This window comes from Protomyctophum parallelum, assembly GCF_964188405.1.
Source record: "Protomyctophum parallelum genome assembly, chromosome: 6".
Taxonomy (NCBI): Eukaryota; Metazoa; Chordata; class Actinopteri; order Myctophiformes; family Myctophidae; genus Protomyctophum; species Protomyctophum parallelum.
In genome coordinates, this window is record NC_139701.1 from 11284424 (window position 1) to 11303760 (window position 19337).

Sequence of the window (19337 nt, forward strand, 5' to 3'; positions counted from 1 at the left end):
TCACCTCTGTAATTGAATTCATGAATCCATTATCTAAACGTTCTCTTTGGACTGCTTCAAAACATCTGACGGTATGCATACATAACACCTGCAGTCTAGTACTCAGTTAGCAGATGACGACGACGACGGACCATTGATAATGCATCCAGCCAGGGTCGTTCCTATGTTAATTCACCCTGTTGACACTCGGCAGCTTTTTGTAAGCGGGTACTGGTGAGAACAGTCGTTTTTGTTCGATACGCGAGGTAGACGCACTCTCTCTCTCTCGCTCTCATGGACGTGCGTGCAGCTCAACCAACTAGTCAAAGGCTCTGAACTATAGTGGAGGTGGCGCTCCACCTCACGCCACCTCCAGTACTCCCCTGCTCGTCATGAACACGTCCTACAGTCCTCAGTGTTAATACTGTATATCCATTTGTAACCGAGCATGTTCAAATGCTCAAAACTAGAGGGACCATTACGTCTCATTTTGGTTTCATTTGTACACTTAAGTTAACATGCAGAATGTTACTGTGTATCTCTACTATACAACATCGCTGCAACTGTAAAACTGATATTAAGTCGGCACTCAGCAGAGGGCCGATGAATGGTGGTGCATTTGGTCTCATTAAAAGAAAGAAACTAATGTACTTTCTGCTTTTGTTTACACCATTCACAGCATTTCAAGGTTCATGAACATCGCCACCAAGTCAAAGCTGTATTACCTTTTATGTTGTAGTGAAGGGGATGGGCTGTGTACTCTACTGTATCTCTGTCATTTATATAACCTTGTACGACATCGTCTGAATGCAGTGGGTCATAGTAAATGCATTGGAAATTAAATAACAGTTTACACAACTTCATGTTTTCATTATTTTGTTAAAGACTAATGGATACATCTTCCAAGACAAAATAAATCTTAAAAAATCACATTTCAATCCAACGTCGGTCAGACGAAAAATAGAAGATCGAAATAGAGAAGTTTCACCCCAACACAGAGTTCACATAATAAGACAGGTATGGTGTGTTGATACTAACGTTTAATTAATAGTGGAGTTCCAGAACATACAGTCTCTCATACTTTCTCTCTCCAAACATCACTCATGGTACTATCAAAGCCAACTGAACAACTCCTATTCAGACATTGATTATGATTACCGCCTCAGCTTATTCAGTAAAAACTGCACCCTGGGGAAAATTAAACTGCACTCTGCCTTAACTCAATAAATGGATGCGTTTTATTCCGCACTTTTTCATTTTGGTCGCCTATCTTGCGTTCGTTGAGTCGTTGCTCTCTGTAAATGACTGACAGGGTTACAGGACGAGCACATTAATCTGATAACGTAAAACCGTGTGAAGTGAGGGGCGCTCTTATCATCGTACATCATCTCATTCTGGCCAATCACAGTTTGCGTCCTCACTTGTGTCTTGAGTGTTTGTGTTTACACACTCGTGTCTTCAATGTCTGTGTTTAGACAAACACTCAAAGCTGGGCATAGGAGGGGATAGCGCCTCTCAAAACGTATGACTGGAATTACAGGAGAAATATGAATATCAATTGGAACAATTTAACCTAGTATCCAATGCAGAGTTCTGGAGGTAGTCCATATTTTAATAAAAAACTAAATAAATATATATATTCTGCAGTAAATTATACTTTTGACTTTGAATAGTACGGTGGGTTTATTTGGTAATTGATTCCAGATGTGTCAAACAACCTTCACAAACCTCGCTTTTCGGCACCGACTGCCTCTTGTGAAATGTTAAGTGCCGCGGCGCTCTCATTGTCGTCTGTATGCGTTGTTCCTCGCTAGGCCTGACGAAAGGAAGAGCCTCACTTCAGTGTTAATGAGCTATAATGATTGCAGCTGGAATCCCCAGGGCATGCTCATAATTAGAAGAAAACATACATATGCACACACACACACACACACACACACACACACACACTGAGCTGTGCTTGTGGCACGTACGGCCTCTTCAAGGATTATACAAACAGGCCTCGGGAGAGATCTGTGAAATGTGAAAGAGCTCTTTAGCATTATTACTCACTGTGATTAAAACATAATTACTTTGATTCATTTTTTAACCTCTTTTCCCCCCATTGGTAATAACTAATTAACTAACAAAAATGCGAGTGCATTAAAATGTAAAGCCTAGTACAGTAACTGGGGTTATATAACCTGTACAGTAATGTCAGGTTTTTGCATGACTGGTGCTTTCTCTGATTCCACACTCATACTGGCTCAGTTTTTACCATGCTTTTTCATTTTTTTTGTGGCTTTCCCCTTTATTTTTTATTATTTTTATGGAGAGACAGACAGTAGGCTGACAGGAAAAGGGGAGAGAGATGGGGGGTTACAGTAAAGGCCGTCTGGATCGGGAGTCGAACCCGCGGCACACTGCCAGACTGGATTACCAGCCAACCGCTGAGCCACGGCCCAGACCATGCTAAACAGCTGCATGTTGTGAAGGACATTCATGACAGTGCAGCGCAGAAACAATACCATCTGGTCCCTGTGGTTTAAGTAGACATTTTAGATTACAGCTATTTCTGGAATAAATTACATGTCAAATTTACATATGTTCCGGTATTAACATGTGAAAACGTAGCTGGAAGTACAATCCTTAAGATTTATGTCCATTGTCTCTCCCTCTTCCGAAGTGATTGCAACAATGTTGGAACTATAATAAAGACATTTCCTTAATTTTGGGGTCCCCCCCCCCCCCCCCTGCCCTGGCACAACATATTTTCAGATTTGGGTCTGCGGCCAAATCCACTTAGAGCCTCTATGCTCTAAGTGGATGAAGGTAATGGAGAAATAACAGGAGGATGAAACGGGGCCTACATAGCTGTCCAGGAAGGGCATGGACGTAAATTGGGGTGATAAATCACAACTTGTATGTATTTGAGCATATAGAGGGTCTGGGCCGGTGTCCAGTTGTTAGAAATCACTTGTGCCGTTTCCCCTTGTGTAAAGGCATCTTTTCTTTATGGGGGAATAGTTCAGGGAACAGTTTCCTTGGCACTGAAAATACATTTTGGAGTCGTACATTTTGAAAGCATACTTTTTATGTTTTGTTTTATTTTTTTTGCCTAGAAGGCGGTGGCAGTGTTTCTTTTATGTCATTGAAATTCTCTTCGCAGGACAACTGCTGCTTATTAGATTACAAAGTCTGTCCATCATTTCCTCCGTTGCGAGTTGAAGGGATACCCAATTATTGGACAGGAATCCCTATGAGCCCATTCACTGAAATGACTTTGACGTGATTCATGAGCACCTTGAAGCTAGCTTAAGTTTCTAATGTCAAAATTGTAATGGCCCTTTTTTTTCTCTTTTTACTTTTTGGTATTCAGACAGCCATGCAGCAATGAGTAAATGGCTCACAAAAAAATGCAGTCTTTGTGACAATCTGCATTCAAAGATGTTCCTAGATAGCTTTGTCATTGGTCGAAAAAAAAAACCCTGGTCAAAATGACTATCGGTAACCAATCAGGAAGTAGACGGGCAAATCGACCAATGACAAAGCTTCTATAGAAAAATCTTTGAATGCAGATTGTGGCCCCTAGATGTGTCACAGAGACTTTTTAGCGTTTTACCCTTTGCGTTTTTGACATTATTACTTATAGCAGCTTTAAGGCCTCCATTTTTTATTTGTCCACTGACTTATTTGCATATTATAAAGCTATCATCACACACCTTACGTACATACTGTACAGTACACGTTGACACAAGTTTTATTTGAAAAGTATACTTGTTGCATGTCTCTCTGCCTTTTCTTAGCACTCTCATTCTCATACCAGTACTTGATGTAAGATCTGGTCTTTTATGAGTGTACATTATATTTATATTGCTTTCTCTCTTGCGTTGTCTCTCCCTCTCCACCTACTGTACATATATGTGTCTCCCTTTTCCCTCCATTTACTTCTCTCTTCTAAACTCTCTTGTAAACTCTCTTATAACCCCCTTCACGATGTTGTTTTTCTATGCGACCAATTTCCCTAATGTGGTTTGTGAGTAGAGATCTCAAGGGGCGCGGGACAGTTAGTGGGATATTTACAGTGTGTTGAAGGGGAGTCAAGGTTACCGCACTTCTGCCTCGCTTCTGCGATTCCATTTAGCCGACCAGGAGAAATCTCTCCGGGTTGTTGCTGGGAGCTGTGCTCATGGTCATTACCCCCCCCCCCCCCCCTGACTTGTCTCCTCATAGAAGCTATTACACTTCCACTGCAGTTGTCCGATGGTGTGGAAACAACTCATCAGTGGATGAGTTTGTTCCGCTCTGCGATGTGCCTGGCATTTTAATTAGAGCCCCAACCGGAGTAATGCCAGAGTTTTGGAGATGCTTTTGGATTGTCCTAGACCAGTGGTTCCCAAACTTTTGCATGTCAAGTGACCCCCAAATTGACACTAATCAGTCCGCGGACCCCCATTTGAAAAGATATGCCCCATAAGAGAACATATTTATGGCTCTAGCAGTGATTCTCAACCCGTTTAATTTCAAGGACCCCCAGTTTAATGGCATTTCTATCTCTGGGACCCGCAATTTATATTGTAAAATCACTGTTAGTTTAACTCTGAGAATGTACGGGTCCATTTGGTTCCATTTGTACACTCAGAGTTACAGACCCATAAGGGCTCCATTTGGTTCCAAACTATCATTTAGCTGTTGACCCCCTGGAACTCCCTCAAGGACCCCTGGGGGTCCCCGGACCCCACTTTGGGAACCACTGTCCTAGACTACTGATTATCAATGAAGGAAAAAAACGGCAAAACGTACATTTGATTAAACTAAAAATATTTTATTTAACCACTAAGCCCGATTCAAAAAGAATATAAAAACACAGCCGGTGTACAAGCTCACAATGCATGGCCGTGTGCTTTGTGAGCTTGTAGACCTGTTATTTTAGAAAATTGACATGGCCATAATCTAAAAAGTAATGGGCGATGTATCAGCCAAACGATATATCCATCAGGCTCTAATTTTGATACTGAATTAATACTGCCTGCAAACACAGGCAGAGCCTGCAAACACTTACTGTAAGTGGGCCCAGGAAAGGTTGAGAATCACTGTACAGTATTACCATTCAATTGAAATGCACGTCTTGTGACTGACTGCCCTGTGTCTAATGATGAAATAAAGTCCAGCAATAAACTGTTATAAAACTTCGAGGCGCTTTTATGTCTTACTCAAATGCCTTCCGAGAAATGTCTCTTCAAGAGGTAAGACGCTTCGTCTTCTCACGTGGATTGACAATCACGCCGACTTCCTCTTTTCCGTTCTGCTCCTTTTAATAACACACTGCATTTATTTTTGTCCAGTTCAGCTTTCATTTGTTATTGGCTGCTTTCTTATGTGCATGCGTGCGTTGCTACTGTACTGCACTATACTGTCATGACTTATTTAGTACGCTGTGATGCATAATTATAGTACTCGACACATTGGTTGTGGCATACGCCATTTGGATTCCATATTGTTAACGTCGGTGCATCCTGTCATGAAATCTCAATTAGCCGCTCTCTGGAGATGTGACAGCAAAGTGTTGTACAGAGCTGTAGACATGAGACACCGCCAGATGAAAGCATGGTTCTCTGTCGGGCATTATTTGGTTCTTCATGTACCGTTTAAACGTTGTGTTTTGTAGTGTGTTTTCTTTGGTATGTATCTTAATGTTTATCTTAAGCCGTGCTTCAATGTGTGTGTGTGTGTGTGTGTGGGGCGCGAAATCAGAGATGTCTGCATTTGGGCTGAATGTGTTCACTAATCCTGTCTTTACCTCCCTGTCCCTTTCATCCCTTCCTTGTCCACCCACTGTCCCTCATTGTCCATCCTTGCCCCCCCCCCCCCCCCCCCCTCTCTCTCTCTCTCACATCCCAGTTGATCAGAGTATGTTCGAGAACTCCATCGCTCAACAGCAGAGTCCTCAGACCTCCAGGGTAGGCCAGCCGCTGTCCCGCCGCTCCCCAGGATCCACTCACCCCAGCATGGGCAACAACAACTCCGTCGACTCCTTGTCCTCTGGAGGCCAGCAGAGGCTGAAGAACGCTCTAAACCTGGGCAAGGCTGTCGGGGCGAAGGTTAGCCCCACGCACGCAAGCAGCAACAGATCATACAACTCTATACATTGTATTGTGCTAGCTTGTTTCATATTAATTATACATTCTGACATATGCCCACGAACCTACATACTGGAAGGAGAATGTTTATTGGTAGAAAGTTAAAACAGTTTGAACATACAAATTTTGTTTGTCTTTGCTGTACAGAGTACAGTAACCTACTGTACAATACAATATCACTCTGGACTTACTCCCCTCCCACTCACAACCGGAGGACCATTGTTCACTTCCACTAGGAAATGTTTGTATAATAATGTACTGTATAATCAAAACTGTGTGGTTATTGGAACATACTGCATGATGTGGAGGCTAGTAATAAAATAACCCTGCAATGTGAGGCACAGGGGAAGTTGCTTCCACACAGTGCATTCTTTTCCACATAATTTGCACTGCTGATTATAACATATGGCCACTTACCAAACAAACAAACAAAGTATCAGTTATTCAGGCAGTGCAGTATTTGGATTTAATCTTTTGCGTTTGGCATTATTTTTGATCAAGTTTGGAATAAGCTTTAACTTAACTACTGCAGCAAAAGGAATAAGATGTAGTAATGACCTAGAAATGGGTAGCTGACAACACGCACGCACGCACGCACACACACACACACACACACACACACACACACACACACACACACACACACACACACACACACACACAAATACATTTGTGTGTGTGTGTGTGTGTGTGTGTGTGTGTGTCCTCAAAAATATTGAAATCCATTAGCCTAAGTAGCTCATTATGAATTTTAATTTAGGAAAAGCTAATCAGAAAGTTGTATTCTCTACAGTATGTAATAACTGAGAAATGAAAGTACTCTTGGCACCTTTCACCGTGTCCTCTGAGCTAAGGCTGACCACCTCTCTGCTGTCTGTGTTCTCCCAGCCTTTCACCGTGTCCTCTGAGCTGACGCTGACCACCTCTCTGCTGTCTGTGTTCTCCCAGCCTTTCACCGTGTCCTCTGAGCTAAGGCTGACCACCTCTCTGCTGTCTGTGTTCTCCCAGGTCAACGACCTGTTGAGGAGGAAGGAGCCCAGTCATCATGAAGACATCGGTGTTACTGAGGTGAACAAGAACGTTGGAGCAGTGTGGACCCACATGGACCACCACGTCAACCAGGCTGCTGTCAACAGGTACGCACGCATGCATGCACGCACGCATGCACGCACGCGCGCACACACACACACACACACACACACACACACACACACACACACACACACGCATGCACGCACGCACTCTCCCAAAGCGGTGATTGACTTCACAAGGTATAATATACGATCATGCAGATATGGAGCTGCGGCAATATTAACATGAATAATATTGATTATCACTGCACTCTTCATTTTATGTTTACCAAACTTCCTCAGAGCTGGGTTTTAATTGTCGGTAACGCAAAAACAATCTTAACTAGTTACTTTTCTCAGAAGGTAATATTCTAACGTAATGGAATACTTTTTGATTACACTAATTCTGTAACGTAACGAGTTACTGTTAAAAGTGACGTTACCCAACACTGGTCATGAGATGAGATAAGGCCGTGGACGAGAATGAGGTTAAAGAGCATAGAACCTAGGACTATTAACAGGTATAGCCATACAGTAGATGTCAAAATAATGATGACTGACGGATGGACAAGCTTTTACCCGGAATGTCCCCATTATATGAGTGTCCATTGCTGGGCAAATCTGGGCCATGAAAACGAATTAGCAATACTGTATTCTTCACGTGTGTTAGCCGCTACTGTTAAGGTGCCCTTGAGCACGGAAGTTAATCAAATGTGACAGGAGAGCTGATCAGTGACCATGAGTTGCTGACTGTGGTTGTAATCATCAATTGTGAATGTGTGTAACTTGATGAATGCATAGCAGGGCATTGCAAGAAAAAATACCAAAATGGAGAGAGCTTAACACATTGATTGCTAGAGTTTTCTATTTGCTCAGGCTTGGTGGTGCTGAGCGATTAACATTGGGACTTCTGAACTTTTTCGGGGCCCACAGCGAGGGGCCTCTTATAGCGAGAATCACACCGCATAAATCAAAAGGAAGCCAAACTAGTCCACTTCAATTTAAAAAAAAAATTATGATTCTACCATCTTCCATTCTGGAGATATTGACCTTTTTCTAACACCTGCTTTTCGCAGCACGCTGCTCTTTTGAAAAAACAGCAGAGATATGGAAGGTTGAAGTTGACAGACATTGACAGACAGATATAAAAATGAACACAAATAATATCATATACATACTACACACTGAATGAAAGCCCTGAATGTCTACTTTTAGGAGGAAAACAAATACACATGGTCCCATGTATAGTTTGTCAGTAATTGGCTATTGAATGCAGCTTGCGCCCACCAGAGAGGATTTCAGAAAATGCATGGACCAGAAGAACTATTATTCACAAAATAAGGCCTATAGCGAAATGTACATACTATATACCGTATGAAACAGAAGACTCTCTGCTTTCATAAGAAAAATACTTCTACTGTAATAATAATGAAAATCACACCCCTGTGAAGTGCGCAGTGCAATGCAACATTGCACTGCTCACTTCACAGGGGTGTGATTTTCATTATTATTACAGTAGAAGTATTTTTCTTATGAAAGCAGAGAGTCTTCTGTTTCATACGGTATATAGTATGTACATTTCGCTATAGGCCTTATTTTGTGAATAATAGTTCTTCTGGTCCATGCATTTTCTGAAATCCTCTCTGGTGGGCGCAAGCTGCATTCAATAGCCAATTACTGACAAACTATATTTGTATATATTTGTATATTTGTTTTCCTCCTAAAAGTAGACATTCAGGGCTTTCATTCAGTGTGTAGTATGTATATGATAATAATTTATTTATGTTTATATCTGCCTGTCAATCTCTGTGACTTTAAACCTTTATAACTCGCTATGATAACTTCATGAGGAAATGCTCACTTCACAGGGGTGTGATTTTTATTATTATTACAGTATTAGTTTATTTCTTATGAAAGCAGAGGGTCTTCTGTTTCATACGGTATATAATATGTACATGTCGCTATAGGCCTTATTTTGTGAATAATAGTTGGACCTGAACAACTGCATTCAATATCCTACTGACAAACTGTACATGGGATCAATATTATGTATTTGTTTTCCTCCTAAAAGTAGACAATTAGGGCTTTCATTCAGTGTGTAGTATGTATATGACAATAATTTATTTATGTTTATTTTTATATCTGCCTTCAGAACGATAGTATAACGGTGAGATGCGTTACTGGATCGGTGAGTTTAGTGGTTGAGGTTGACATGTCTGGACATGTTTGAGGAAAGAAGCACAGGAGAGAGAGATGATCAAATAACTGGCTGCTTTGTTGGACAACGCTATCTTCACTTTGTTTGGGCAAAGAAGCAGAGATCAGCGATGGAAAAGAGTTTTATCCACGGCAGATAAGTAATGACGTATTATCGAGGGACCGCCATGATCAACTAACTGCCTGGGACCGAGGCTACGTTGTCACCAGCCAATGCAGCCATCGCTATCCGTTGTGTGATTGTAGCCTTTTTATTCATTATAATTGCAGTGATAAGACCTATATCACAGCCGGGCGTCTCTCTCGATACCGTGGATATAGCCTACATCCACAATCACACAACGGATAGCGATGATGGCTGCATTGGCTGACGAAGACGTAGGCAGTAAGTTGATCATGGCGGTCCTTCGATAATACGTCATTACTTATCTGCCGTGGATATAAAGCTCTTTTCCATCGCTGATCGTGCTTCTTGCCCAAACAAACAAAGTGAAGACGCGATGGCGATCCACACAACGGATAGCGATGGCTGGTGAAGACTGAAGACGTAGCCAGGCAGTTAGTTGATCATGGCGTGTGCCGTGTGCGTGTTGAAAACGTTATGAAATGGCGATCGTTGAAGATTATTCTTGGTTTATATACTGGCAGAGGGCAAATCGACACGACTGCGTTATATCTTTTTCCGAGAATGAGAGAGCGGTGCAAGGCGATTACAAGGCGCAGTGTGGCCTGGGGCCAGGGAACTCAAACTGCAATGCGATCCGGGCAGAAGAGACTCAGACTCCCCCCACAAAGATTCCTCGGGAGAAACCATGTAGAAACAGGAGGGGAGGGGGAATCGAGTGTATTCACAGACACTAGACTACTACTAGAGTATGGGTAACTCCATTTTAGATGCCCTGACATCTGCGTTGGTCTATGCCGTTGCCGTGCAGACCCATACGTGTAATGGAGGCATTGGAGGAGGGAGCGTCTTCGCCACAGACAGACCTCTTTTCAGGAGGGAGGGGCTTTTTACTCCCGGATCACATATTGGAGCTTCCTGGAGACGATCGCTGTTATTTTCCTCGGTGTCCTGGAGCATAGGACGTTGATGTACAGTAAGCAATAAAAAAACGTATAAAACGTATACATACGCTTCGCGCGTACGGCGTTCGATATTAATAAAGCGTATGGATACGTTTCCAGCATTTTTTGTGTTAATCAACTAAATATTCCATAAATCACGAGATGTTTTTTTGGAAATGTAAAGTCTGATTTAAACGTTGCCATGCACCCACTGAAAATAAAATGTGGTGCAATATGTTATTTTCGGTGAGAAACATATTGAGGAAATATAATTGTATTATAAAGTCGCACTTTAGTAGAGTGCGACTCGACTAAATGCTTTTCAAGGTGGAGTGCCAATTTAAAATGGTAAAAGAAAAATAGAAAGAAACCCATCCAAAAAACTAATCAGAAAATTACATATGACTGGTTTATTGCATCAATGAGAGTCACATCTCGATGTGTCAAGACTCAATATGCTATAAAAAAGGCAGTTTGAGCCCAAATGTTATTGCTGCAATAAACCATTGACAGCGTTATTGGAGTGTTGCTAGTAATATCACTCTAACCTCATTCCCAGTTTTATCTCCATCTCATAAGGAGATTAAGCATGCATGTTACAGCTGTGAGTATGAAAGAACTACTGCAAACGTGTTTACCCGGAAGTATAGGCCTCCATGTTTTCCAGCCTACCGGACTTCCTGTACTTCTGTTTAGAGACGTACACTATCTTGGGGTCCAAGACAAATTTCTCCCTTGGGAGACAAAATAAAGAAACCTTGAACCTTAAACACTTAAGAATATTGGTTCTCAAAGTGGGGTCCGCGGCGGGGACCCCCAGGGGCCCATCGGCGTGCAAATAGCCTACATGTATCGCGGATCGGCTACTTTTGCCGTTTGATTTAAATAACACTTAAACTCACTGCCAGACCCAGGCGGGGAGGAGGGGCTGCTCGCACAGAGGGTTTCGGCAGAGAGAATTGGATCGCCTTCGTTCGTTTTGGTGCCCTCGGGGCCCCTGCACCGGTTGCACCGTCGATATTTACGCCACTGGACACCGTAGATCACAGGCTCCTGCTCTCACGCCTCGAAGCATCAAGTTGGCATTACGGGCACTGCCCTAGCCTGGTTTAGATTCTACTCGTCCTAGAGAAGCCTTGCGGTCCAGTCGGGTGATTTCATTCTAGGTCCTAGCCTGTTCCTACTGTAAAATAAAGTTTGATTTGATTTAAATAATTAAAGGCAATGTGTCCCCTAAACATGTTATTTGTTTTTTTCTCAAGTAACGATCACAGATAAAGGGCCGTCTTGTAATCAAATGAATCTGAAATCAAATTAAATGTTAATTCACTTTTTTTAACCCTGTTCAAATGGAATTGGCTTTTACTTAAACCTCTTCGTTCATTACTTACTAATACTATACATACACACTGTTTCTCTTCTCCACACACACACACACACACACGCGCGCGCACACACACACACACACACACACACACACACACACACACACACACCATTGTTTCTTTGCCTTTTACATAGAGAGCTTCAGAGAAGCAGAACTCTAGCTGAAGACAAAAATAAGGCTGCATTTAATGTATTTCATTCACATCACAAGCAGCATGAGCAGCAGTCTAGAGAAACGATCCACTTCTTAAATAATTTCCTAGAGGAATGAATGAAGAGCTTTTATTGAATTGCTTTTTGTAAATCCATCGCTTAGCTAGCCTATATATATGTCTTCTCTCATGCTCATGCTGCTGCTTGTGATGTGAATGAAATAAAGAAACTCAAACTTCATTAAGAGAGTGCGGATATTCCCCTTTTTCCATTTGATCTTCAAGAATCTGCACCCATCAGCTACAGAGACTCAACTTGACTCCCTGAGTAGAGCGCGCCTTCACCTGTAACGGTGTTGTTGTTCTATGTTTGTAATGTGTCATTATCATTAGGGAAGGATTGTGTGGGTGTGACATAATTGCAGCACATGTGTGTATACACTTGTGAATTTGAGCATGTGCACGTGTAATTAGATGGTGGCTCATGACGTGTACTTTAGTGTGTGTGTGTGTGTGTGTGTGTGTGTGTGTGTGTGTGTGTGTGTGTGTGTGTGTGTGTGTGTGTGTGTGTGTGTGTGTGTGTGTGTGTGTGTGTGTGTGTGTGTGTGTGTGTGTGTGTGTGTGTGTGTGTGTGTGTGTGTGTGTGTGTGTGTGCAATTTACCAAAGCTCAATATGCTAATGTGCACTGTGTGACTATAATAAAATACATTGTGAGAGCTACAGCAGCACAAAGTGTAATGGCTCTGATACAGTGCTCATTACAATATGTGCTTACATGATTGATTGATTGAAATATGTACAGTTTGCATAATTACAGTACATTTCAACACAACTCAATACAAAGACTGTTAACTGTGAGTGGACGACCCAATTAAGCATTACACTTGTTTACAAGAGGGTCCACCTTGTTCAATTCATCAAAACATTTAGAGACGTACAAATAGACACTTCTATATAGTCAAAGAACAGAACAGGGATTCATCATAAAGGAGGTAAAAAGGGAAAAGAAACATACAGTGAGGGGGGAAAGGGGTGGGTGGTGGGGGGGGGGGGGCAGTTTTGAATTGCAGCTGTCCGTAGGTGCCCTTTGAGAGCAGATCTACAAGCTCACAATGCGTTGCTATGCATTGTGAGCTTGTACAGTATTGTACATGTTCTGCTAAATAAATTTGGTGTAGCTATAGAGGGAGAAAAGGAGGGGACCCTCGGAGAATGTTTCAATGGAGAATATAGGGTTTAATTGGTTAAACACAATAAGAGAAAAAAACTAAAACAAACACCATTAACTACCGGATTATTGATAGTTGGTTTTAGACGTGCTTATGGAAGGATAATTCACATCTGTTTTGGCAAATCAAACGTGACATGCAATCTTCATGCTGTCATTTCCATCTCCTCTACATCATGGCTGCTTGCCAAAGATAAAACTAATTATTGAGAATAACACATATTTCTTTGGGAATTAGATCAAAATAATGGGTACAGGCTTTAGTTCGCATTTCCGCATCGCATGTCCCCGCACTTCGGATCTTTGGTGTGTCGGAAAAGCGTGCGCACCCCAAAAGAATTACTAGTGGCCATGTTAGTTGGCAATTGGCTTTAATGGTAGTGCAGGTAGGCTGCCAGCTGATGCTAAAATGTTATGCTAGCTTACATTGGCATGCATTGGCTATACTTTGCAGGTAATCCCAATTCCCAAACTAAAACATCATAATGTTTTGTCAGCTCTGTTTTAATGCTGCCAAGATGTTCACTCAGCAGAAGCAAATATTTATCTACAGCAGTGCAGGGTCAAACAGTATTTGTGGATTAGCTGATAGCTCAGTGGAGAGCTTGTAATAGCACATAGTTTAGAATGGTGATGCTTTTTTTCTTGTGTGGTAATCTGTAAATGACTCGACGCCCATCCAGCTAGCTAATAAGGGCTAAGGGCGGCTGTGGCTCAGGAGGTAGAGCAGGTCGTCCAATGATCCCTGGGTTGGCGGTTCGAAACCCGGCTCCTCCTGTCCACATGTCAAAGTGTCCTTGGGCAAGACACTGAACCCTACATTGCCTCCAATGAGTTGGTCGGTGTGAGCTCGCCACCATTGGTGTGTGAATGTGGGAAGTGAGGACGCTGGCGTTGACTGTTTGCCGCTTCACCTCCCAATGTATGAGTGAATGAACCATTGTAAAGCGCTTTGGGCACTTGAAAAAGCGCTATAAAAATACAATTCATTATAATACAAATGAACTACCGGTATTTACTTGCACTATAATTTAAAGTCTTATGAAGCCCGGATATAATGCGTATACCGAGCTGAAATGGGTTTGTGTTTGTGTGTTGTTGACTGTCTGTTGCCTCTGGAGAAACCTCACGCCAAAGTAATCAGAACAACTCTGTTATCGCAAAGGTCATTTACGGTCAGTCAGGGGATGAGCCCGATTAATCACGTTCATATATCTTTTTTAGCCCTATTTGTATTCCTTAGTTCAATTTCCCCCGGCCTGGTTAACTGCTGATTTGATTTAGTTTTATTATTGACATGTTCTACTTTTATTGTGGTTAAGCACTTTGTGACTGTGACTATAAATAAACGTTACTTACTCTACCCCCCCCCCCCCCACTGCTCTCCTAATATTCAGCCACAACTCCCTGGACTCCTTCCCTCGTTTGGACCCCCCTCCCCCGACGGTGAAGAAGCGTCTCCCGCGTGCTCTGAAGACCACCCAGGACATGATGATATCCTCGGACCCCGTGGTCGCCTCCCCCGACACGCCCTCCTCCTTTGTCTCCTCCCCCGACAAGACGCCGCTCATCGCCAGGGGGGAGGAGGACAACGGCCCCCTGCCCGGTGGGCCGCGGCGCGCGGGGGAGGAAGGGGAGGAGAACGGAGGCATGGAGGAGCTGGTCTCCCCGCCGGACGAGGCGCGGCAGCAGGCCGAGAGCAACGGGAAGGTGGACGCCGGGCGGGCGTCGGGCTCGGGAGGCGAGGAGGAGGAGGAGGAGGAGGACGTGGAGGAGAGGATGAGCGAGGGAGACGTGGAGAGCCGTCAGACCCTGCAGCTGTCTGTGCCAGACCTCATACACAAAGACCCTCTGCCGGAGCCCAGAGCCAATAAGCCCTGCGAGGCCCGGCTGGCTTCCACCCCTCGCTCCGGGAAAGGCCCCCACCGCATCAGCCTCAGTGAGGAGGGGCTGCTGGAGAACGGCGCCCCCTGCAGGTGGGGCTTGGGGCTGAACGCCGAGGAGGTAGAACCCCACCCAGACTTGTTGTCCTTTGAGTAAGTAGTGGTCGACAGCCTTCATTGGGAACGAGATGTATCTGATTTAGCACAGTTTTTTTTTATTTCCACTAACAAGGCTGTTGAAGAGTCTTTAAAGGTAATTCAGATATGCACCATTAATAGATTATTTAAAACTGTTTAATTGGACCTTTGCCGGAGCTAAGCAGTGATTGAGTTCTGTTGACCTCAGCCCGCCCTGCAGAAAGGTTATGTCACTGCCTGTTGATTGTTAGTCTGGTTAAATGGAGTGGATCAAGTTGCTTGGACGATTTCAATATGAAAGGTTAATTGTAAAAGCATTTCTGACAAGCATCCAAGACACGTCTCTTGTCCAAACAAATGGTATCATAAGTACATGGTGATGAAAAACACTATGTGGGGAAACATCATGTCTGAGTGGGAATCTTGGTAATACCTTTATGATACAGATATAATGGATTTTAATTTAACACTTTGTCATTAACATATCATGTCATTTTATGAAGCTAGTTGATTTAGTTTGATAACACGTATTATGGATATTACAGTACAGAATGCCTTCATGATGATTTTGATGGACGCGTAATTGAAGTGCTCCATGATGTTTTATCAATCTAGTCATTTTATTTGTGAAATGGGCAAGACATTATTCTGCATATCTGTCACACACTCAGCTCTGACCAGTCACCAGATATTGATCGATTCAAACAGAATAGTATTTAAATCCTGAACACAATAAGGCTTTTGGCATAAGGTGGAAGTGGCACGATGTGAATTAATGTGGAAGAAGGAAATGTCCCCGTATAGGCAGAGATCTCCGATTGTCAGGCTAAGTAAGTGACACTATGAGAGGTACACACAGCAGTGACATGAGTGATTAATGGGGACTTGAGCCAGGCCAAGAAAGGATATCCTTGACTGGAAAACAAAGATTTGAACTCGACCCTGAAAGATGGCACAGCGGGTGAGGATGAGATGGTATGTGACGACGAGGGACAAGTTGTTTTTTGAGAGTGCGATTAGAGACAGAAAGCGTTTACCGGACATAATATACTAAAGTGACATGCCAAAGTGACTGTAACCATTTTTAGGAGAAATGGAGACTAGTCTTCTGAAGATGTTTCCAAATATATATCACAAAAGCAATAGAATCCATAGATTTTAAACTTTTAATGCATTTTCTTTTCTTTCTTTTTGTGTGTGTGGCAAGTTTAATATGCAATGTACATAATGGAAAAAGAAGTACCAAAGTCAAGCCATTCCATACAGTAGGGGCAGGTTATTAAAAAGAACCTGCATGTAATTACTTCCAACCTGGCATCCATATGTTGGGCATGCCATTATAGGCAAATATTTTCAATCTTTCCAAATAATAACAGATCTACAAGCTCATAACGTGCCGCATTGTGGTGCGTTGTGAGCTTGCAGATCTGCTCCTTTTAAGGAAAGAACGATGAATAAGTGGGTAAGAGAGAAGACTGCATCAATAGATGTTTGGGGTAGCCTATGCCCTATGGTGTAGCGCACACACTATGAATTGTTGCTCTGGAGCATTCTGCGGGGCAGCCTTGCAGAGGTGCTTTGATTAATGGCACTTGCATTTGTGCTGTGCTTTAAATGAAGGAAGGTGAGTCTCACCAGGGTCCAAATGTAACCACTATGTTGGTGTGTAATGTGTATTTAGCTGAGATAATAACACCCTTCATTGGCCTACAGTGTATATATACAGTATCCATATTACCTGTTATCAAACAATGTCACCCCGTAACTCTGGTAATTACGTGATGCTTTCCAAAAGCCAAGTAGATGCTCGGTGTAATCATGCATGTCAACGGTTTAGACGCGATTAGGGGGTAATATATCAAAATAGTTTACAAAAATAAAATAAAATAAGCAGGTGACATTTGTGTCACAGGGTTACATAATTTTTTTTAAAGCAGACTCCCACATGCCAACTCAAGTACAAGCCAAACAATCAAGTTATAAAAAGTGCCATTTTCTTTTTTACCTAACCTAAAGGAGAAGTTATGAGAGGATACGAGTGATAAGGTCATTAACATCGGAATGTACTAGTTGGATAAGCATAGCTGAAACCAGGCTTTTTTTCCCCACTTTTTCAACATCACTGTGACACATAACCAAACAATAACCTGAAAACTTGTGTCGCTGTCACGATGCAATATTAGCTTGCCTTGTAGATTTTTGCTACGTTTCTATGACACTGTCATATGTCATATGACAAAGTAAGTATGAAATAGGGCATTCATTTATGAGAGAAAAAAATAAAACATATAAACATTGTGATGCAACGATTATGAAGACGATGATATGAAGCTGCATATTATTCACTATTTAAGTCATAGAGAAGTGCTCTTCCCACACGCAAACGTGTGTGCCACACACACACACACACACACACACACACACACACACACACACACACACACACACACACACACACACACTGTGCCACTGACAGAATTATTTATCAAGGGGACGATTCAATATGAACACTAGACCATTGCAGGTGCTGCTTAGATATAGCTACAGTCAATGTTGGATTCAAGTAATATAAAATGCCTTACATCCTCAAAACCTCTCCTTGACACCTTTTATAATACTACAAAATCGAGGCAGGGCAAAGGGCATTTTTAGGCATTTGTTTCTGTACAGCCCTGGTCAAGGTTATGAATGCTTTGCTGACCACTGAAGTACAGGTTTTTTATTTTTACATAATGAGATATATGAAGGAATGTTGATGACTTGATGTACATTTTATCAGTATATTTTATATCTTTATCTTTTTCAAATATCTATGTGAATATGAAAGAAATATTGTTGTTCAAACAAATGATTGAAATTGATTTATTTTGATATACAATGATAGAATTTAGTAAAGACAATGATCTGTTTTGTATTAGCATAAAATGTTCATTTGTATTTTTACTTGCAAGCTAATACAGGTCTATAGAATTTCAGTGATTGTCATCATGAAGGAAGCTAATGTTTGCACGAGGAAGCTTTTGTGTTTGTGGATAGACAAAAGGCTTGTTCAAGCAAACATCAGATGTTTTTGTTTTATTATTTTGATTTATATTACTATTCGAATATTAATTGAAATCTCTTCTATGTAATGAAATTATGTTTATTCCACTTTCACTTTTTATTGATATATTTCTTTTCACATGTGGATGTATTATGTTTTGTAACTACTGTAAACCTTTAAATTGTGGAAAATGAAATTTTAGACCTAATCACAATTCATTGACTTTTGTGAATTTCTTGGTTGTTTGATATATTAGCGTGCCACACTGCCACTACCAGCACTACCGAGCTGTTTTCATGTCACTACCAGCTGTTTTCATACCACTACCAGCACTACCAGCTGTTTTCATGTCACTACCAGCACTACCAGCTGTTTTCATGTCACTACCAGGCACTACCCAGCTGTTTTCATGTCACTACCAGGCACTACCCAGCTGTTTTCATGTCACTACCAGCACTACCCAGCTGTTTTCATGCCACTACCAGGCACTACCGAGCTGTTTTCATGCCACTACCAGGCACTACCGAGCTGTTTTCATGTCACTACCAGGCACTACCCAGCTGTTTTCATGTCACTACCAGGCACTACCCAGCTGTTTTCATGTCACTACCAGGCACTACCCAGCTGTTTTCATGTCACTACCAGGCACTACCGAGCTGTTTTCATGTCACTACCAGCACTACCCAGCTGTTTTCATGTCACTACCAGCACTACCCAGCTGTTTTCATGTCACTACCAGCACTACCCAGCTGTTTTCATGTCACTACCAGGCACTACCCAGCTGTTTTCATGTCACTACCAGGCACTACCCAGCTGTTTTCATGTCACTACCAGCACTACCCAGCTGTTTTCATGTCACTACCAGGCACTACCCAGCTGTTTTCATGTCACTACCAGCACTACCGAGCTGTTTCCATGTCACTACCAGGCCCTACCGAGCTGTTTTCATGTCACTACCAGGCACTACCCAGCTGTTTCCATGCCACTACCAGCACTACCGAGCTGTTTTCATGCCTGAATCACTGAAACAGATTATTTTTGTCCGTTTATTCT

At 42.3% G+C, this 19337-nt stretch overlaps 1 protein-coding gene across 3 annotated transcripts in view; it reads left to right on the plus strand.

Annotated features, from left to right (window-relative positions):
• The window catches only part of nos1apa (nitric oxide synthase 1 (neuronal) adaptor protein a), a 210436-nt gene extending 191944 nt beyond the window's left edge, over positions 1-18492 (plus strand). For all 3 annotated transcript variants that reach the window (XM_083767702.1, XM_083767703.1, XM_083767704.1), the window contains 3 exons: positions 5860-6059; positions 7107-7234; positions 14618-18492. In XM_083767702.1, the coding sequence (XP_083623828.1) occupies positions 5860-6059; positions 7107-7234; positions 14618-15260 (971 nt within the window). In that variant the 3' untranslated portion in view covers positions 15261-18492. The remainder of the gene's footprint in view (positions 1-5859; positions 6060-7106; positions 7235-14617) is intronic.
• Positions 18493-19337: the final 845 nt, after the last annotated feature.